Genomic DNA, 22,713 nt, shown 5'->3' on the forward strand with positions numbered 1-22,713 from the left:
GTGGACTGACTAGCCAAAAGAGTTACAACACAATCCCATGCTGCTGGGCTGCCAGTGAGTATGTGTCCTGTATTTACACATTTACACATTATGCAGAGCATATGCCTCAAATCAACTGTAAACCACACAGCCGCTTCACCACAACCGCTGGATCTAAAAATCACACATTGTGGAGCAGCAGAGGGAACCTGCAGTGGCTATAAAATGATATAATGCAACCATCCCAAGGAGCTCATATCCCACATTTAAATCCTGATCTTAAAATGGGGGCAAACGTCGGTGGAGTGGATATTATTAGGGGAGGAGAGGAGGTGAGGAGGGTGAGATGGGATGAGGGGGATTTCACAAATAATTTAAAAAAAGAAAGAAATACCAACACCCCCGCAGTTCCCCCGCAGACTCTATTCAATGTCGTCCTGCATTTCCTCATGGTTATGAGCGTTTTAATCTGTGACGGCTCAAGGATTGTGTCTGAGGGGTAGGGGGTGGTGTTTGCGAGGGTGGGGATGTGGGTGTTTGCGAGGGTGGAGTATGACTCATCCAAATGGAAGAGGAAAAAAAAGTAGGCTACTAAAAAGAAAAAAGCGCCGTTTCAGCACCAGACTGCTGGACAGCTCCAGCAACAGGAATGAAAGAGAGTCCACGTCAGCTCCAGAGCTCGGGAACCTTTTGTGGTTCACTCTGTGGTTTAGAAGGACACGATTGCATGTGTCGGAGCGTATCATATGTAAATGCATAATGAATTCATAAATTGGTAAAAGCCCTAAAAATATTCTGTGAAGGCTTATAAATAAATAGACAAAATATACAATGAATATTTATAATTCCTCTGAAGTATTTTCCTTTATGAATAGCATGTTATGGTTGTATAAAAAAACAATCAATGATAGCCCCCAATGAAATCTAGACACATGTTCCTGAACATTAATAGTCTATGTAAGTATACCAGGAAGAGAAGATACAGATACAGCATCTAATGGGGATCTTTCCCTGTCGCCATTTGGGCTGCGTCCAGACAGGGGGCCACTAATTAACAATTCCTCCAGTCTGTGGGCAGGCCAATCATTGCTGTAGTGTACTTAACATCAGAGGATAATGTTTCCTGAACCCTCCCTCCCACTACCGCAACACGGTTTTACAGTTTCACACAAATGCCTCCTTTTCTTGAACCGGTTTTCCTTCCGTTAACTCCAATTCAGAGTGAATGACAACAACATTGTTAAATCATACACAAAGAGAATTAAGTTTTATCTGCGACAGAATGAAAACATGACAGCAGCAGTAAACCCTCCAGCCCTTGGGTACGTCCTCTGGAATTTTGTTCGCTTCCGTCTTCACACGCCCCTGCCTCTCTTTCTCTCTCTCTCACACTCTCCTCAGTATAATTCCCTCATACACCCCTCATTCCTCGCTGTCATTTCTTCTCCCATGCTGTCTGCCTCTGCACGCTCCGACTTTATTCCTCTCCACGGCGACTGTCTCTTTTGTTTGTCACCCCTACCTCCTCCCTTTCCTCGCTCTCTCTAGTGTGAATTATTCATCAGTCTGTGTATGTCATTAATCAGCACTTGTTCAAAAGATATGATTGGGGGGAGGGGGGCAAGATGGGGGATGGGCGATGGGGGACATCGATCTGTCAAGGTGGAGAACACGGAGGGGTGGGAAGTGAGCAACAAGGGATGGAACAGGAGAGAACAGGGAAAACGAGAGGGAGGCAAGACAGTACGTGACGATGGAGATTGGGAGACAGGGCGAGGGATAAGTGATGGAGCGCAAGGAAAGGAAAAGCAGGCAAAGGAAGGTAGGGACTAGGTAGAAAAACAATCAGGGAAGAAAGGACAGTAGTGATGAATTGGAATGGAGGAAAAGAAAAAAAAAACCATCCAGAGCAGAGAATGGCCTGCAGGGCTGGGATAGATGGAAAAGAGGGGTGAAAATGGATTGGTGCACATGTTGGAACAGACATATAAGCTGACTGGGTTTATTCCCTTTTCTTGTTTCCTCAGAGGTGGATGAAGAAAGGGGGAGGACTGATAAAGTCGATCCTACTACCACAGCATGTGAGAAAGACTTGACAATGATTTAGAGCAAAACATAAAGAGGGGAGGGGTTTAAGGATGAGAAAGGTTAATGTATTGATCTGGAGGGGGTAAAACACAGCGAGGAGGCAGAGGAGTAGGTTGAATGTGGCTGGCAGATCAGGGATCGCTGATAAGACGCGACTGTGATCAAACGTGCACAGGGACTGTCGGAGGCCAAACCACTCTCCTCCATTTGTCTCTCTTTAGGGCAGTCGCTGTGCCTTCCCAAGCACTGATCCTGCCAAAGATCCATTGCTAATCCACAAAGCATAAAGAGCGAGTCAGCGGGAGGGAAGGTGGGTGGGATGGAGGCCTCTGAAGTGCACCGCGAAGAGCGACCGAAACTCGCTGTCAATCAGCGACTGATGCAAGCCCACTGGGAGTTGTACATTGCTCCACATCAAACACTTCTCTGCTGCTTACACAAGCCATTCGTTGACAGCTTTCGGCGGTCGCAGTCCTCGGAGGGCTCGGAGACTTCCGTCAGCAAACACCAAAAAAAAAAAAAAAAAATCACAGCTGGCGAGCAAGGGGGGGCAACGCCTCAAACCACGGTGTGCCATTTCTTCACAGAGCCATCCAAATCTCCAGAGGCAACACGCAGCCAATCCAGGCTAATCTACACTGAGCCACAGATATCCATGCTAATCTGCATAACAACGCATTGCATTTCCAAATGCTTCAATGAAAACCCACACAATACTCTGCACACGGTGCACTCCACAATGCAGCAACATCCATCTGCCTAGTTTGGTAAAAAAAGAATATATATATATAAATATATATATAAATGTGTGTGTGCTTAACCCAGCTCTGTGATAACAATTTCCGGATTCTACTGAGACTCTTTTGAGGCTCGTAAAAGAAATGGGATGGACTTGTACCGTTGCCATCAGATGAATATTTCATAGTTTGTTGTTCTGAGTGCAGAGTTTTTCTAACCATCTTTAAACATGAGCACTCCTCTTCACATTTGCCTTTTCATATCTGAAAGTCTAACATACACTCATGTTGTGGGTTTCCACAAGAGGTAATGTTCTCTTCAAGTTTTGTGTGAGTATTCTGAGTATTATTGTTTCCACCACAAAATCACTAGCATTAAATTCAGACTGGCGTGGGAAACTAGAAATCTCTGCTGAAGCCCAGACTACAGTTCTGAGTAATCAGTAACAGTGATACCCCAAATCTTTTCGTATCAAAGATTCGTCCCCTGCAGGCTTGAAAGGTGTCTGTTAAATTCATGGTTATGTCTCTCCCAGAGCCGCTCATACATCAGGAGATGTTTGACAAGCTCCTCTGGACGTTTTCACACCTCTTCAATTGTTAAAGCTTACATTCCAACTGACATGAATCCAGCTGACCACAGTCTTTGTTCTGAGTGACAGAGGACACTACTTGCTTTTATAAACCACCTTTCAAGTCTGCAGGAGATGACCCTTTACTACTACAGTGGGGTACTGCTTTAGGCAGGATGAGGCAGGCTTGACAAACTGTGGAATCCTCTGAGAACAAATGCGATAAAAGTGTTTTTTACATTCATGAAACATGTGCACACAAGCTATTGCCTGAGGCTCGAGCTAAGAGGGGGGCCCTGAGAATGGTTTATAATCTGTGATAACCTGATAACCCTACAGCAATGACAGTTTTGTGACAACCTGAAAGGTGGGGTTAGCGGTTTTAATCCAATACTTTATTTGTCAAAGTCTGATGATATCTCCTCACAGTCCACTAGCTACATTCTGTGTGTAGAGAAAATACACAGCCCTATCTCTATATTTGCAAAACAAAGAAAGCTGGACTGTACCCAAGCAGCATGACACATGTTCCAGCCAATTAGCAGCAAGGATTTTTGTGAGGGATGGGAGGACGAGCTGAAAAAGTGGCTTCAGATTACATACTGTTTCAGTAGTGGGTAACAATTACTGTTACTCAGTGGAAATGCCAACACCGCTACCTAACAAGAGGTTCACAGTCATTTTCACAGTTTTGCAAATGCTAAGTGCCATCATCACAGACTGCAGTGAATGAAGACCTGCATGAACATCTGTAAACTGTATCAACACTGATGAGCCACATCAACAGTGGAGAGACCATCATGACCTGAGATGGATAAAGAGGTTCCTGTTTCTGTTTGACAGGCGAGCACATTCATTTTAATTTGCTCACAATTAGTTCAGTATTGTGTTGTCCCATTTGCTAAGGTTTGTGCTGGCTAATTCCAGGTATTTGAGATCAGATGTTAATACATGTGGGGGGCTGACCAGGCAATTAAAAGAGGGGTGTATTTTTTTGGTCTTCAGTTTAAATATCAACAGTCATTCTCCTGAATCGTTTACCTCATCTTTGAAATCAGTCATATACAGGCGACTCCACTGACACCAATGAGCCCCATGCCACTAACTTTGTAGCTTTGTGATCTTTAAAGTTTGGTCGAAGGCTTGAATGTCTGGTGGGGGTTTGCACTTGTATGTATTTGTATGTACTTTGCACACTCCTGAAAGCTGTGAGTTACCTGTGTCCAGTCTGTTGCGACCTCTCAGCAGGTAGCTGAACTCCTGGCAACGTTCGCTCTGGCTGTAGCCCCTTGGGGAGTTGAAGCACAGCTCTTCCACCAGCACCAGCGCCTTCTTACACAGGTCTTCATCCCAGTCCCCCGACATCCTCCAATCCGCATCGCACTCTCACCAGCAGTCAGCCAATGACAGCGCAGCCCACGCCGCCCTCACCTATCGGACGGCGCTCGGGTAAGTGGAGTATTGGCCCGTCCACCTTTTACAAGGTACGAGGAGGAGGAGGAGGCAGAGGAAGCTGAGGGAGGGCGGAAGCGATGGAGGAAGGAGCTCTGCAGGGTGTCTTGGTCTGGATCACAGAGACCAGACTGACGTGCCCATGTTTGACTGAGCGACACCCACCTCCCACACTGAAAAACATAAAGGGAGAGAAACTGGCAGCGTGAGTGTAAGAACATAAAAGTGTACAAATCAACTTTTTGGCAGATTGGTCACCTTAACCATTAAAGTGGGAACACCGATGCCAAAACCATTGGTGTGTCCCCGATAGATCATTGGCTTCAGTGCTACATAATATTGCTTTAGCATACACTATAAAGAGTGGTACGTCTCAGGGACTGGCATCAAGTACAAGGTGAGAACATCTGATCTTGTTACAGTCACGGCTCTCCTGGTGTGTGAGAAAATCAGTCAGATGTCTGCTGAGATTGTTGTAATTTACAGTAAAGCTACAGTTCAGCTTAGGATGAGGCACACCAGCTCTCTCTAGGTACTCCAGCTTCCTCCCGCAGTCCAAAGACATGCAGACTGGGGTTGAGGTTAGCGAGAGACTCTTAATAGTCTGTGAATGGTTGTTTGTCTCTATATGTCAGCTCTGCGATATGCTGGCGACCTGCCCCCCTCAAGCTCCACCCACAACCCTCAAAAGGATAAGCTATAAAAAAAAAATGGAGGGATTAGGGGATGGTTCAGTTCACCCAAATCATCCCTAAAATTATGTATCAAACCAGTTTAAACCAGGTTAAACATTTGGTAGAAAATACTACTTGAAAAAACACTGACAACAAGATCTGTGGATTATCTTGAATGACAGAACACCACTCAAGGATTGTTATTTCTTGTTCATCTTTCAAACCACAAATACATTTTCATTTTCCTCTATGCAGGGGTGGCAGTGAAAGGCTCTTGGGCAAATAAAGACACCATACAGTCTTTGTGTGGCTGCAAGAACCAAACCGATGAGTTAATGAGCCTTAAATTACCCCTTGAGGTACAAATAAAGTATTCTGAGTCGAACTGAATTTAAAAGTGGCTGAAAGCTGCACAGTTCTGCACAGTTGTGTATTGATTCTTATAGCGTTCCAAACACAAACCTTCCTCAAACACATTACACTGAGTAAATCATTTATTCTCCCAATTTATATACAGACAGATTACATAGCAATACTTAATAATCAATCTTCATACTTTGAACAATGCCAGATAATTCAGTTCTCACTCTACGTGGTACTTAATTGAACAGAACCTCACTGTCAGTGACCTCCTGGGGAAACAGTGACGAGTTTGGTGTCTGAAACTGACCAATGAGTCAATCATTCTGACATTTTATGTAAAATTTCCACCCAAGGCACTGTTTACTCTAATTACAGAGTAATTTCGATAATTTTGAGCTGTCTAGCGTTGAGCCTCTAACACACCAAACCAAAACAGTGTGAGAGTGAGGGCCACAAGCTGCTCAAACAAAATCCAAAAACGCCAAAAGATTAGAATAAACAGATCAAGTCTCTTGGCTGACAGAACCACCAGGATTCAGCTCCGCATTTTCACTATTCACTGTAAATCTGAAAGGGAAGAAAATAAAGCATTTTATTTGCTTCAATAACGCATTAAGCCAGAGTTAGTGTGTTTTACCTTTATTGAGCTTGACTCTCAAAGTTCTGGGCCATGGTGAATTTGCAAAACCGCAGCGGGGACTCTCTGTACATGTAAAGATTTCTTTCCAAATATATTTGGCTGCAGAATGGAGAGTTATGCCTGCAGTGCATGCATAACCTTTAGCTTGTTATTTTCCTAAATGTTTCCCAGCCCAGAAATGGGCGCCTGAAGACAAGTGGATCTTTTTGTTTTTCCTCACTTGCACAAGTTGGTGACAGAGATGAGCTCTTGGTCATGTAGCTCCAACAGGAAACGGTGGCACTTGTGCGTTTCTGTGGTCTCATCAGCATAGATTTGGTGTCAGCGGTGGATTTGTGGAGACTCTTTTTTTGAAGCTCTCCAACATCACCTGAAATAAAAGAAATCAATCAATCAACAAGACAAGTGCAGCAGAGACAAACAACAGCAGGAACAGTGATTTTTTGAAAGGCAACAAAATCTTATAAAACATCAGATTAACTAATAATTAGCCGCATTAAGTCTGAAAGTCTGAATGTGTGTGATCTGTGTCCTTTCATTGAAGACAAACCAAACTTCTTTAGCATACTGTCTTTATTTTTGAACTCATTCTGTCGAAATAAAAGCGGGTCAATGCCCAAACTCCAGTTTCTCACAGTCTGTGAGGCTCGGGGGACTTTGTCTGAGGGGAGTATATGCAAAGTTGTGTCTAATAATACAGATTGGTTTAAAAAAAAAAAAAAAACCTGGTATTGAATATGCCTTGCCAGGAGGCACATGCCCTGATCTGGATTGAGAATAAATCACTGGAAAAAACAATGTTCATGGTGAGAGGTCAGCTCACTTCTCAGCAGAGATGCTTTGTCCTTGTAAAGCAACGGGCCTATTTCTCAAGGAAAGGGCCTGGTCGACAGGGGAAGGGCTATTGATCATTTGATGTATGTTTCTCTGTGAGGTGTCAGTATCAGTCTTTGTGCATTGAGTAGTTCCTCCCTAGCAATGACCAACTTATGTGTCCATCTGTCTCCCGGCCATCAATCAATCACCACATTAGGCAAAGACACATTTCACTCCCAACAAGATCCGAAACAAGAAATACTTCCACTCCCCTCAGAGTTTTCTGTCTCTCCTGCTGAGGACAGAAACACACTCCTCCTCTCTTGTCTCCAGCTCCGTCTCTGTCTCTTTTGAGAGGCTGATTGTCACATTAGGATAGTGTGTCAGTCTAACTCAGTCTTATTCAATTTATTGCAGAGTCTGTTTATCTGTCCATCACAGCACAGCCTACTGCAGTGAAGTGAATCTCAAATTAGCAAATCAAAAAACGCCATCCTCACCCAACATCCCAACACTGGCGCTCCTCTTGCACCTCCCCCCCCACTCTCCCCCCATTAAGATACTAAATCTGTCTGAGTGACTTTAAAACCCAAGATATCTCAATCTGAGGAATGGCTGTCTGGCACAAAAACTGGCCGCCTCAAATGCCAGCGAGAGCATCCGAAAGGAGGGAGAGGAAAAGAAAAGCATGAGATGGACAGAAAGAACGATTGTGTGGTAAGGAAGAGAGAGAAAGGGAGGGAGGGATAAGAGAGATGCTGACATTAAATTGGTGGCGAGACAGATAAAGAGGGAGGGAAAGAAATTGGAGTAAAGATGGGCAGAAAAAAAACACACCGGCAAGGGTGACACAGCAACAATGGTAATCAATGGCTTGAAGATGAAATTTACTACAGACAAATTATTTACCGAGGCTAGTTAGTTACTGATAAATATGTCTTCCGACACGTGTCGACGAACCTTTCCACTTAGGTAGCGTCATGCCCAGAAACACACTTTTCAACTGAAGTGCTGAGAGCAACACTAAACCTCCCACAGATGCTCCATTGACTGCTGCTCTGCCTGGGATCAATACTCCCGGGGAACAAATACGCCACAACACAGACCAGTCAACCAGTAAGGTCACTGTCCAATTGGGCAGGTAAGACAGGTCTGCGTGCAAGGTCACCGTCTAATCACACGACGGAGAAAGAGAAATCTGTGTTCGCAGGTGGTATTATGAAAAGAAGTTGGTCCGTCAGAAAACAAGCGAGGGAAACACCGGAAACAAGGCCCCACTGGATGGACAACTGAAATTCAGAGGTCAGAGCTGCTTTGAGGTGCAGGTGTCTTTGAGCAAGACACTGAGCCCCCTGGCCGGCCCCTCCTGTTGATCACTTAGAGATAAGTGCATCAGCTAAATGTCTCATTTTTAATGGCTCTGTCCAGCCGTTACATCCTCAACCTAGCTTACAGGCGATAAAGCAGATGAGGCGTTTATGTTTGTTCTCCCTTATAATGAAGGGATCATTCTTGTATTTGCACAGGACAGGGAGATTTGGAGCCACCCTCAGGTGCATAGAGAGCAGAGAAAATAGAATCACAAAAATCCAATACAATTGTGAGGAAGAGTGAGGAGGCACATCCAAAATGCAAAGGGAAAAAAAACACGACACCATACCTCTATTTCTTATTGCCTGGGCATACACCAATAAATATTTATCTAATATCGAATGCACTCCCGCTCCCTTTTTTTGAGTTGATGCATTGGATTTCTTGGCTATTTGGCTCAGCATTCCTCACACAAGAATTCCACTGGTCTTTATTACTCGCTCAGAAATTCCAACAAAAACAGTCAGCACACAAAAAAAATCCTGGAGCAGGCACGAATGTGAATATGATTTAAAAAAAAGGGAAAAATCAAAGGCTTTTTTTCAGTAACAAGGATCATGTTAGAGAGCTCGCCTGAAACCTGAAATCTGTCCGTGGAATCTATCTCCGGGGGATGAATCACACACCTCAGCTTGGTTTGGGATTTACAGTGATAAGGCATTTGAAACGCTGCTGTCTGCTGAATGAGAAGCAGAAGATGCTCACCACAGCCCTGTGATCTATTGCAACCCTATATCATCATCTGGCTTTTAGTTTGTAGTCAAATTGTCTATGAACACTGAAATCTTTCATAATCGCAAAATTTAACTGAGAACAGTCAGACTGGTTTTTGTGTTTGAACATAATGCTTCTCTAGACAAAGGAGACTAATCCATTGGATATACCTAATAGGATGTTTCAGGCGGATCTCATTGAACCTGCTTTCAAGTCCTTTTATCTGCTGCCACGCTTTCTCTTTTGTTTTCATCTGTACCTAGAAGTCATCTTTAATTGAACCTCTCATCCTTGCCCTGAATGCTTTATTTGTTATTTGTTATAAAGTCTGCAAATGTGCTTAAGTGTTTAAGCAAATTTCACACTTCCCATGTCTGTGCTTTCACGACATTTTTCACATTAACAGTCTTCCCTTTAAATTCACGTCGGTTCCAGTCTGCTGCTGCGCCGCAGACGGGCGACTTGGCCCTGTGACCCGGCTCCTCTCTGTTCGAGACTTTGATGCTGTCTGCTCTGTTGTACCCTGCTGAGCCGCATCATGTTGTGTACCACCTCAAATCAATGTACTTGTGTACCCTTAGATCATCCGCCATTTGCCAGGAAGGTCCCTGAATCATGGAGGTCATGACCTCGCTCCACCGGCTCTGGCATATCCACCCTTTTGTTTTGCATCACTTCCTTTCGAGGCCACAGTGATGTCTGCGTGACACAATGCTATCATCGCTCCTCTCTGCTCATTCGTCTGTGACGGATTGATGCACGGGGGTAAACAGATAGGGCTACTACAACCCATCCTTCTGGTTACTCCAGTGGAGCAGTGCTGTGCTTCGGCGGGACAGAGACGGCGCCATATGAGGCCAAGATTGAGCATGGGGATATTAATGTCTATTGACTAGAGGTAATAGCTTTGCTGAGCCTCGGCCTCGAGGTTGTTCCAATTTAGCCTGTCCTATAATAGCTCCTGGACACCCTTTCAGCAAATAAATAACGTGAGATGGGAGACAGGGGGCCGTTATATCTGTTTAAGACCATCTATCTCTATAAACATGCAATCGAACATGCGCTCACATCCGAGCAAGATCTTTTATCTCCACCTATTTCTATCGCACATTCATTTACACATTCAAAAAGGTTGCTATTCAGGCTTTCAGAGCTTCTCAACACATTGGGCCTGTTGGAGCTGCCAGGGTCTAAATTATCTATAACATGAGACAGGAAATAGAAAGCGAGTGGCCGTGCAGCCAGGAAAACCCTGAGATACTGGTGCTGCTCTTCCTGTCTCTCCTGCACACAGCCAATGGAGCTGCAGAGTGGGACCTATTTACAGACAGGGAGTGTAATCACACACACACACACACACACACACACACACACAGACAACGGCCGCCCTCACTTCATTTTTCACCTCCTGCTATGTCAGAGTCGGTGAGTCAGTGTGTCTCAGTGGGTCTTTTTTCTCTCTTTTTTTGACCACTTGCATAAATATGGTTCTCTGTGGTGAGAACCAGAGGACCTGATGCCTCTCTGATGGTGGGGTGTGGGTGGAGAGGAGGGTGCAGGGGATGGGGAGGGTGGGGGATTACGCACGTCTTACGCACGTCAACCTGTCTTCTGTGTGTTTTCCGCGTGCTCGTGCGCGTACCCCACTGTCTGTTCGGCTTGCATCTAATAGCATTTGCGTGGGATCAAGGAAGAAGAAAGTTCAATCACCATCATCACCAGTGAGGAGAGCTGCCATTGATTCACATGTTACGTGTTACACAGGCTCGTGCACCCTTTCTATATGGACTGACTGTACATGCATGTCCACTATATGTGCTCGTAACATGTAGCCGCCAATGGCAGAATGCAAAATGTTGAAAGGCACAATTTACACACATGTAATATTGATGGAAAACACACACATGCTGCTGGATTCAGGGCACATTCAGCATCAGAGCCCCGTGCGGGATCGAAGCAGGTACATGGATGATGCGAATAACGCGCATCACATCACGGAGCCGCGGACGCATCGTTGCCTGCAGGAGCCAACAACAAAAAACATGGGGAATGTCTCCCTACCTTGGCGCTGCAGAAACCCGCCTCTCTCCCTGTCCGGTTCCCGATTTACGAGCCGCTCCACTGTTTTAGTCAGATGCGACGCTTGTTAAAGGGGCATTCCGCCCTCCTCCTCTCCGTCCCTCTATCTGCCGTCCTCTCTCGCTCCTCTCTACGAGACGCACCGAACAAGAAGAAGAAGAGGAAGAAGAAGGAGATGGTGTAGACTGGGAGGGAGAAATGAACAATATGATATCTCTTCCCTCCCCTCTTCTCCCTCCCGTTTCCTGTGTTCTTCTCTTATATTTTACCCCCTCCTGCTGTTTTTTCCTCCTCTCTATTTCACTATCCCCTCCCTCCCTCTCTCTCTTTCTCCCTCTCTCTTGCTCGCTCCCTCTTCTATTTTTCCTCCCTGTGCTCTGAATACTAATATTGTGTCTTTCCTCTCACTGCCTCCACAGCCCGGCCAGTGCTAAAGACTGATGTGGGGCGTGCAGAGGGAAGGTGTGTGTGTGTGTGTGTGTTACTGGGAACCGGGGGGGGGGGGGGGGGGGGGGGGGGGTAATGGCCACTCTCGTCCCAGAGGGTAGGAGGGGTGTGTGTTTGTGTGTGTGTGTGTGTGTGTGTTAGATGGCCCCAGGATCTTGTTTGGTCTTATTAGAGCTTTGATTAGATAATGATACTTCTGCAGATGCCCCTGGGGAGGTGGTGGTGGTGGTGGGTTGGAGCTGGTGGTTTTCGGGGTGAGGGGGTCACATAAAATGTTGCCCCTATTTACAGTAGTGTCCAGGGGACGGGAGGAGGAAGAGGAGAAGAAGAAGAGGACCTGCTGGAAGCAGGGGGCAGTGGAGAGAGGGAACGGAGGAGCCAATTTAGTTTGGAGCGCAGCCAAAAAAGGACATGGATCTTGGCCTGTGTGTGTGTGTGTGTGTGTGTGTGTGTGTGCACCATGGAAACCTGGATGAGAAATGCAGTTGAGGTATACAGAGGCCATGATCTAGTTAGAATGAAACAGTCTTATTGGAGTCATGATTAGATTATGATATTCCTGCAGGCCTCATATAAGTAGAGAGGAGGCACATAAAATGTTTCTCTTGTTTATGGTAACATCACCAGTGGGATAACGATGACCCTCTGTGGTCGGTCAGGAATAGTTTGGATATTGCATCAAAGAACTTGTCTTTAAAGGTAATATAGCCAATAGAATTTTCACAGATATGAGATCAAAAATATTTCGTAAGCTTCCTCCTCTCGACCTTTGTGCTGCCTTGAAGGTGTCACCTACATAGTCCATGGGTGTTGTGAGGCCCAGTTACCCTTCAACCAGAAGCTTAACTGAATAAAGCTACCTTGAATATGGTAGACCCATCAAAAGATTAATCCAGCTAGCTAACTAGAGACTGTATCTGAAGATGGATGACACCTCTTCACTTCCTCCAATAGTACCAAAATGGAGTAAAAATATCTGAATGTACAGCTGTTTTCCATCTGTACATTCAGTCTATGATAACATTGTTAGCCAAGCCCTGCCATGCTGTGTCTAGTCCACAGACTGTATTAAAATAAGCTCTAGTGCAGTATTTCTGGTTCAATAGTTTTGTCTGAAAGATCCCATCACCTAAAAAGGATGAAAATGAGTGAGTCCACATATTTAAGCCATCTTGCTTCATAAACTTTGAAAGGTCCAATGGTTTCACAGGGAAGTTTGGATCACAACACACACAGAAGGAAGGTAAATTGATTATTTGTTCAGGACTGTTACCCCACCATATCTTTACATAGGTATTAGCCACTAGTTGCTATATTCATATCTAAAATCTTATATGGAAGACATTTAAAGTAGTGTCCCTCAGGGCTTCCTTTGGGGTCACTGTCCAGTAAAATGAGAAGAACACATATTCAGCCACAGTTGAATTTGTACAGTAGATTAGGTAGTGAGAAGATGTAATATGATTGTAGTTTTGATATCCATATGTGAAATTAGATGTCACATCACAATCATCAACACAAACAATCTATTAGCCAAGATAATCAGGTGTTCTGTGGTGGGTTGTAATCCTGGGGGTTAAAGTTGAAAACATACGTGAACCCCTGCATTAGTGTGTCTACTCTGCCTGCTGAGACAGTGCCAGCCTTAGCACATATTAAGGCAAGTCATCCCTCTGCCCCTGGAGATTCTCTGTTGCCATTATAAATTTACATGGTGAATAGTGAGTGCTTTTGATTCTTGTTTTCCATGTGATGCATAGCCGATGTTTCCAGGATCACCAATCATTGTCGGCATTCCCTCATTTGTTACAGCGCTGCAGATATTTCTCATTAAAGTAACTTCAGGTCCCGTTGTTTTGCTGCACAGGAAAACAAGTCGTTGGCTGTGTTTGTGGTAAGAACTGGAAGCGCATTATTAATTTTTAGTCAAACTGAAAAGTCCTCCAACTGTGAGTTTTGTTGTCAAGATAGAGGCAGGCACCTTCATATTTAAAGACAGCTTACTGATGAATTAATCATTCCCCCAGACTGTGCCCGAAAAATCTAATGGGGCACACAACACAGAGAACATCCAGGCCTTATTAAAAACGCTGGTATGGAAATTTGAAATGCATTTTGCTCATAAACTATGATATAATCAGATTTTTAAGAAATAGCTCTCAATTTGGGTTTTATTCATATAAATGTTGATGGCAGGCATCAGATGAGAGCAAACTTAATTTTTGAATTAGCTTTAATTTAAGTAAATCTAAATATAAAGATGTGCGTTTTAATGGAGAGAAATGATCAAGAGAAAGATTTAGAAAAATGTTTGAAATCTATTCATGACATAAAGAGGAAATTCAAGACTTATCTTCCTGCTGAGCCTTTATAGTGATCTACATTAAGGTTGTTATCAGGCTGACAAAATAATAATAGTGTCGCTTCTGATATCCAACAATTACCAGATGGACAAAATTATATCTCAGGAATCCCTTTGTGTGATAATTTATTACACTGACCACATAATAATATATTCTCTGACCCGCTTTTCACACTAACAAAGATGATAATATCTTGTCCATCACTGCATATTTCCCCGAAAAATTAAGCAGGAATGGGTTTGTGGCAGGAAATTATTGCAAATTGAAACGTACAGACGTAAAGAAAGTAGAAGTCCTTCGTAGCTCGATGAAGTAATATCTCATAATTATGTGTCAGCCTCTTTGTCGTCAATGTGAAAACAGTGATGGCAAAAGAAGGATGGAAAATAGCTGTGTTTGGAACCCTGCAGGGAGCGATGATTGACTGATGAATGAGAGTAAACAGAGACCTCTGCTAGCTGTCACAGCAGAGCATAGAGGGAGGCTGAGACGCACAACAGAGGTGGACAGGGATGCGTAGAGATGATACAGAAAAGAGGAGAGGAGAGGAAAAGAGAGGAAGGAAAATTAACCAGATGTGACCGAGAGAGGAAAAAGTAAAAGCTCGGCCAGGGGCAGCAGCTACTGTCAGCCCAGAAACCTTGTTTCCTCTAAAACAAGCCCCAGCATGACAATATCCCGCTATATGGGGCAAATTATCCCCTCTGACAATTGCACACAAAACAAACTTAGGCACTTGTTTTACACACACACACACACACACACACACACAGTGAGACTACATGCATCTAAACATCACGACACACGTGCCGATTTATTAGAGGGAGTAGACTAAGCGATGCTGCAGGGGAGAAAAGCCTACAGAGAAAGATTAGGAGTGACTAAGACTGTGGTTGTTAACATCATAAAACACAATCTTAATTTAATGTTGTTGAAGTTGCAAAATGTATCAGAAGGTTATTTGCACAACCCAAAAGAAAACTAAGGAGCATAAAGGGGTTTCCAATGTCCCCCAATTATTTTTCACACTGACCATGCATTATGATTTTATGAATTTTGATTGGGAACCTTCCTAACTGAGTGAAATGACCTGGATGTATTTCTGCAGCCGCTATAATAAGAGCTGTTAGAATTCTCTAAAGGATAAGGAAAAGAGCTTCAATTCTTCCTAACCTATCTCCTTCAGCAGATGAAACATTGTAACATCCCCACAATTCTCTGTGGCAGCAAACATTTGTTTTAATTCTTATAACACGATCCAGTTCTGATGTGAATCCTCACATGATCTCGTCTGGTCTCCTGATTTCTTCTGTCACATCTGTCAAGTCAGGAGTCACATAAAAAACAAAAAGAATGAATTTATAGTTCACAACATCATCAACGCAACAAAATACAGATATAAAAGTTATTTCAACCTCTTGACTGAGGAATGGACACAATCATTTTCCTCCACTTATGAAAGGTTTTCTCTGCATATTTTCCTCACACTATTTTATCATTTCAGTCCTGTTTGTTTCATTTTCAATTAAATCCGTTTAGTGGTTATTTACCTGTGAGAAGGTGATGAAAATGTTAAATGAATTGAATGAATAAATGTTCCCTCTGTTTTGGACAGGAAACTTTGTCATGTCAGTGCACAGTATACAGAACACAGTATGTATGTCCTCTGTTATACATAAAGTAGTTTTTTTTAAATGCAGAGGAGTGGAGTTGGATTTTATCCGCACAGTGGTTCTCCTTTCCTAACATCTTTTATTGACCTGGTGATGTGTATCAGCTGGGTCAAGGGACAGTGGTTAGGAAAGGAGATTATTTGGACTTTACGAACGCACCCCAAGTGAATGTTTGAGATTCTGAATCAATTCATCTATGGGTGTTCATGCCACATTTGAAGAAATTCCCTCATTGACCTGTTACGTTCCCAAGACCAAAAATGTGTTTCATAAGTCACTCTGACCTTAACCTTTGATCACCAAATTCTTATCAGATCATCTGTGAGTCCAAGTGAATATTTGTACCAAACTTGAAGAAAGCCCCCCAGGCGTTCTTGTGTACACAAGACACGTGTTCTGTGTGGCAATAGGAAATGTGACCTTTGAACAATAAAATCTAATCAGTTCATAGATTTAACAATCTCTGGTGAGAAATTATATTAGATATTCTGCTGCAGCTCAAATCCCAATGAAGTGAGCCGTGAGGAGGATTCAGGGTCTTACTGTCTGGGCCTCATGTGTCCTGAACTTTTCCCTCCTTTAGCACAGAGCTGCGGTCGACCAAAACACACCAGGTTGCATGTTAAGATTAATGGTGGTACCAACATTTGTGAACCCCTGCGGTTCGCTACACTGAACTTTCTTTAGGAGATGCCTCAAGAAAAATGTCATGAGAGGGGACTTCTCTTCCCTTCGTTTATCCTCAAGACAGCGCTTCACCACAGGCCGGGTCTTTTTTGAGGTAATATTTCCTTTGGGGAGACTCTCGACACAAAGATCCTTTACTGCTCAATTTGACACATGTTGTTATCTAAAGCAGTAAAAGTCAAATGAATAATGCATCCTCCCCGACAAAGGTTGAGATTCGCTACCTCTGTGACATCAGCCCACAGACTCTTGCTGGTTATTGCCACATTACCTCACCTCAGCAGTGGGGACAAGACTCTGTCAGATGGGACTGCCAGCTTTTTTTTTTTTCAGAGCTCTGTGCAGTGTGGGGAACTTTGGTAGAAGGCTCAGGACTTCTTTCTACTCTTCTTCATCTCTTCCTAATTGCATTTGTAAGATGGCCGCCTCAAAACAATAAAGCAGCTAAAGGGTAAAGAACTACTTGCTCTGTAACATAGACAGTATATTCTGCACAAGGATCCAGAATAACCAAATGTATAACCTTAGAATAAAAACAGAGAGAGGGATTTATTTCATATGACCTCCAGTGGTCTAGATATAGGTACTTCTCCATGATCTTCTCATTTCAAAGGTTTAGCACCAACATGATTCAGGATCTGCGCATTTACACTCAAAAGTTAAAGGAGAAATATAATTTTCATTCAGGTTGATAATTAGCTCCTGTCTCTTTAAGGTCCCCTTAACTTGAGGAACTTTACATTCACAAAAAACCTGTACAACACGCTAGAGTAAAGAAACAGTGAAAAATAATCATATGTCTGCTTTAATACAAACTTCCTGCACTTTGAAATCTGACAGTTAACAAGCAACACTTTCACACTCTTCCTTGAGTGTGGTGAGATTGAAGGTCCCCGAATTGTCATCTGTGGTAAAAATAATGATAACAATAACTTTATTTATAAAGCACTTATGTTTACCACCGTTTTAGGCCAACGAGACTATGAGACAATCAATCCACGCTACCACTTAGATTTCGACACTTTTCTGCTGTGTTTGTTCTTACCTTTATCAGCCATGTTCCCTAACTTGATACTATGACTCTCACCAGAAGAGGTGGGGGGGGGGGGGTGTCCCTCTTGGCAAAGCAATAAAAAGGCGAAAGACACAGACATCACTTTCAGATCAGTGTGTATGCTCTGTCTTGTGTTGCTAAAGGGGACAGACAGTCAAAGTTGCCCATAGCTCACCAAGTTTTACTTTCTCAGCAGCACCAAAAAAACAGAACACTGGTTGAATTTAACTTCAAGTCCTGTGGCAAAACAATAGAAACCTGCTGCTGTCCCTCAAAGAGTTAAAGGAAAACTTTGCTAAAGATTTATCTTCTTTTCACATCTTTGGCCTCAAAGACTTAAAAACATCCAAAATTATGTCCAAAAGAATGTTTTGAATGTAACAGGATGAAAACATGACACTTGGCTAGCAAAAAATAACAGTCAATTTAATAATATGGATTATAAAAAAGCTTACAGGCTTTGTTGGAGGCAGATGGGCCGGGAAACAGTCAGGCAGTGGTTTCAACACTACTCAGGTAGCAAACAGGCAAAATTCAGGAACCACAGAGAGAACAGGGAAGATCAGGGAACTGAGCAGATGAACCGACAAAGGAGAGCAGGCAGCACTGGACTGAATTCACAGGGGAGGTAGAGCTGACTGAACAAAGGAGAAACAAATCAGGATGGAGCAGACAATCTCAGAGGAGGGAAACAAGGGACATGTTCAATCTCAAAACATTTTGTTTTTCCCCAGTTTGTGGGTCTAACAACAGGTTTAAATGAACCAATGTGCAGCAGGCTTCAAGGTACATTTTCTATCGTTTGGTGGATGTGTCAAAAAATTCCTGGATCTGCTCCCTGATCCAGAATCACAGCCAAATTTAATGGGTTCTTTCCTGATCCATACTCTATACTTTCACCTTTCAAATTTCATGGTAATCTGTCCAATAGTTTTTGCGTAATCCTGCAAACAATCAGACAAAAAATAAAAAAAGACGAAAACTTCACCTCCTTGACAGAGGTACAAGTCCAAATCAAAGCCCAAATACAAGGAAGTAACAATTCCAACACCCAAATTTCTGAAAAGCAAATTCAACTCCAGAGCAGGCATATCCTGACCAAGAAAAAAAACCCTTACATAGGTTCGCCAGCAATCTGTCTTTGGTTGCAGCATCTCTACTGTTCTCCAAGCGACTCCCTCTCCTTTCTCATATCTATGTGTTCGCTCATTAAGTATAACAAGTTTAGTGGGAATGAGACAGTTATCATTGTTGTTTAAATTGCAGTTGCATAGGGAATGAAAAAAGGCTAATATAAAAATTTAATTTGCCAGATATGAACAAATTGCACTGCAACAATTTGAGGTCAAGTGAATTGACTGGACTGATCACATTGTAGACACTGAATGCTGTATGATATATCTGATTGCAAATGCAGCCACACACATTATCAATGAGCACAAACAAGCCACTTAATTTGAGAGTTTATTTGATGTACTCCAGCGTAATCCAGAAAATGAAGTGCTTGTGTATTTAATATAAAGTTTGAAACGCAACTGTAAAATTAAAATGAGATTCTGTCCCACGCAGCCCACTCTGACTTGACGCTGTGATACACTGCATTTCCTGTCTAATGTGATTTCGTGTCATCTGTATGTATTTGCACTTTCTTTTCCAAAAGTCTTCTCTGATCATCCTCAAGCTCATCATGATCACTTGTTACCATGACAACTCTCTCATAGGACCAATCGCCCACCTCTCTCTTCCTCACGCTCTCCTTCTTTCTCTTCTTCACTCACCAACCCTATTGCTCTTCATCGTCTCTGTCGTGACACCCCCCCACCCATGTGCCGCTGCCAACCCCCACTTTAATTTCTCATCAGAGGATTCAATGCTTTCAAGATTTTATCCTTTCTTTCTTTCATTCACAGCTGCTGGCAGAGAACCCCTCCAGCAGCTTCGGTGAGTCTGGCCTCTCAGCTGGGCTCTTCAAGGGGTGAGGGGGATTCTTAGCCTGCAGCAGTGTGGACAGGCCCTGTATGTGGTATGTGTGAGGGTCAACCTCAAAGTCCTCTGGTGAACCCCAGTGGCCGCAGCCAGTGCTTGAGGTGTCCAGTCTCACAGAAGCTGCTCTTGCAGAGGTCAAGAGTACATAGGGCTGTAGACTGTGAAGAAGGTGACATGGAGCTTATACCACCCGGCATGGCTACCGCTGCGGCAGAATGCTGTTTCTGTTGCCAGTGTATTTTGATGTTGTGAGTTTTGAGCGCTGAGTATTAGTGGAGTGTGCAGAGGTAGGCTTGCACTGTTGAATTTTGAATCCAAGTTTGCCCTTCACAAGAAGAACATTTGTTGAGACAGCACTGAGTTTCAGATAGCATACAGATGTGGGCCACTAAAGGCAATGATGTGGCACTTCTGGCCTTCTTGTGGCCCGAACAATGTTGTGGGCTTAAAGCGGCCCACTTATAAGATTACAAATGTGGCCCATTATGAGAGATTTTTGACCATCCTGTCTAATTCCACAAATACTCCCTTCTCTCTAAGCAGTACCCAAGGTCAGGTTATAGATAAAGGACCAACCAACAGTACATTGTAGTGTCTACGGACTTTCATATCTATATCAGGTGCCCCATCAGAGGCACCGACTTAAACTCTTCACCAGTGTGAAGACGTAACGACACAATGTGGTTGAGGATTGCATGCTTTAGGCTTAACTGTCCAATAGGATGTGAACACCAACATGTAACATAGAGAGTGACAGCAATTCTAGCCATTCATGGATGTGCTGTTGGAATGGTTGACGCAAGTAGAGGAAGATATATGGGGAGAGACATCTTGAGACTTGTGGGTGACAATTGCTCTTGTTAGTCTGTTAGCGTTTCTATATTGTTCCACCTTCTGTTCTCCTTGATGCATCAAGTATACATTCAATTCTTCTGCATAAACATCCCCAGCTGCCTGAGGTCTCCTTTCACCAGCTTCCAGAAAACTTCCATACCAGCCCAGATATCCCAAAACAAAATAAAATATTGTCTCCTTCAGGGCCTTTCTTGGCAAACGCAAGTGTAATCGGGACATGAACCTTTAGTGGCCCATGTCATAAATGGTGACTATGGTCCAAATAGCACAAGAAGAACTCAGGCTCTCTGGCACTTTTGGTCGACATGCAGTACTGGTATGGCTCACTTGTGGCCCATGTCTAGCAAACAGGAGCAAACCGCCCAAGTGCCATAATTCCACAAGGTTTGTTGGCTGGATGACAGTATAGCGATGTGAACCAAATCTGGGCCAAATCATTTTGCTATGTGGGTTGAAAGTTGTTTTTGTCAAAAGGGGAGAAAAAAAAATACGGAATGGATTTCCGTGACACTTGGTGGTAAGACGGGACCAAGGGGTGGATCGAGGAAATGTTTTATTACCATTGTAACAAACATTGAGAGATACGCTATTTTACAACATTTTCACCATGGGAATAATTCATGGATCTTGAAAAAAAAAACAATCATCACATTAAGAGAACTGATATCTATGGGTGTGAGCAATTTGGTGCAGCAGGACTGAATGCCATTCTAGTTGGTTGATTTATTTCCAATAAAAATGTCCACATCTCTCAGTAATTTACTTTGAGCAGCTACAGTCCGTATTTACATTTGTATCAAAAAGGAATCGTAACAAGTATTGACCAACCCATAAAGAATCATCATCAACTTTGCAGTTCCCCTCACCTGGAGATTTATAACTTTCAGATCATTAATAAAGGACTGAAAGCTACTAGCTGGTGCATTTAGCAGCAAAAGAGCCAGATGTTTCCCTCAGGATTTAATGGGGACCAAGAACAGAGCTAACTTCTGTTTGGTGCTTAACAGGTACAGGTACAGTTGGACTTTTATTAGCTTTTTACCTTCAAAACGGCAGAAAACGGCAGCATGAATGTGGTGAGTTTGATCTAAAACAGTAAAGTTTATGGGCCAGGCGACTATAAAACTACTCAACACTGAGGGGAGCAGCACATTGAGGTGATAACTCTGCAGGGTCATTATTATGGTGACCCCTTTTAAATTGTCGAATCATTTTCACATTTTCATTGAACACATTGTTATTATCAGTTTAAAAAATATCTGTGCACTTGAATTTACTTATATTTGTTGAACTTGCATTTACTCATAAATCACTTGAACTGTCCCGAACTAAACAAACTTCCTTTTGTACTTCATTTGATTAATGATTAGTTGAGTGGCGCCGCAGATCTCTGCGTCCTCTGGCTAGACGATGTATATTTAGTGTCAGTGAGTGATTTGATCTCTTTTATAAATATTTTGAAGGCTGCAAACATTGGTTTATATGGTGGGAGAAACAGTTCGGACACACTGAAGGCTATGTTGGGTTGATTTTAGATCTATTTTGATATGTATATTGCTTCATTTCTTATTGTTTCACTGTTCTTTCTTTTCTTGTGATGTCTCTGCAACATTAGTAATGTCTCATCCCATCCTGTCTCTTTGCGCTACAGAAGCCACGGAGCCAGGAGACTAATCTAATCATTTAGGGGCTGCTCTTGAGTAGTAAATAATTTTCTTGGCATATTACAAGGTTTGCGGGTGTGTGTCTGTGTACTATTCTGGTTATTGTGTATTCCACCTCACTCTTTCTCGTTTCTCACCACAGCGCTCCACACACCCTGAGGACAGTAGCAGCCCCAGACCAATTTTTTTTCTTTTTGTCCACCCTTGTTCTGTGGTGACACACTATAGTCTATATTTCATGTCACTCCGACTAAACTGCTCTGCTGTTGAGATGTTCACTTTAAAGCTTGATACACTCCTTGTGTATGGATTTGGCTGCCATGCCAGCAAAGCACTTTGCCTTGAGAGAAATTAAACCCCCAAGGTTTTTCTATGATGGATTAAATAGGGAGGGGAGCCTAGAGGGCCGGGCTCCTGGGAGGGGCATTACCCAAATATAGAGAACGTGCCAAATGCCAACAGGGTGTGGGCGAGGAGGCTGGCCTCTCTGATGTGTGTG

General features: G+C 43.2%; 1 protein-coding gene across 2 annotated transcripts in view; it reads right to left on the reverse strand.

Moving 5' to 3' along the window:
* syt3 (synaptotagmin III) overlaps positions 1-11,795 on the reverse strand; it is a 30,271-nt gene extending 18,476 nt beyond the window's left edge. Inside the window, exons 1-3 of one of the 2 annotated variants that reach the window (XM_069525143.1) lie at positions 11,468-11,795; positions 6,726-6,875; positions 4,594-5,001 (exon numbers count right to left, since the gene is read on the reverse strand). In XM_069525143.1, coding sequence (XP_069381244.1) covers positions 4,594-4,741 — 148 coding nt within the window. In that variant the 5' untranslated portion in view covers positions 4,742-5,001; positions 6,726-6,875; positions 11,468-11,795. The other variant, XM_020094124.2, reaches the window with a different exon arrangement.
* Between the last annotated feature and the right edge of the window lie 10,918 nt (positions 11,796-22,713).

The sequence above is a fragment of the Paralichthys olivaceus genome, chromosome 5, assembly GCF_024713975.1.
Source record: "Paralichthys olivaceus isolate ysfri-2021 chromosome 5, ASM2471397v2, whole genome shotgun sequence".
In the NCBI taxonomy this organism is placed as follows: Eukaryota; Metazoa; Chordata; class Actinopteri; order Pleuronectiformes; family Paralichthyidae; genus Paralichthys; species Paralichthys olivaceus.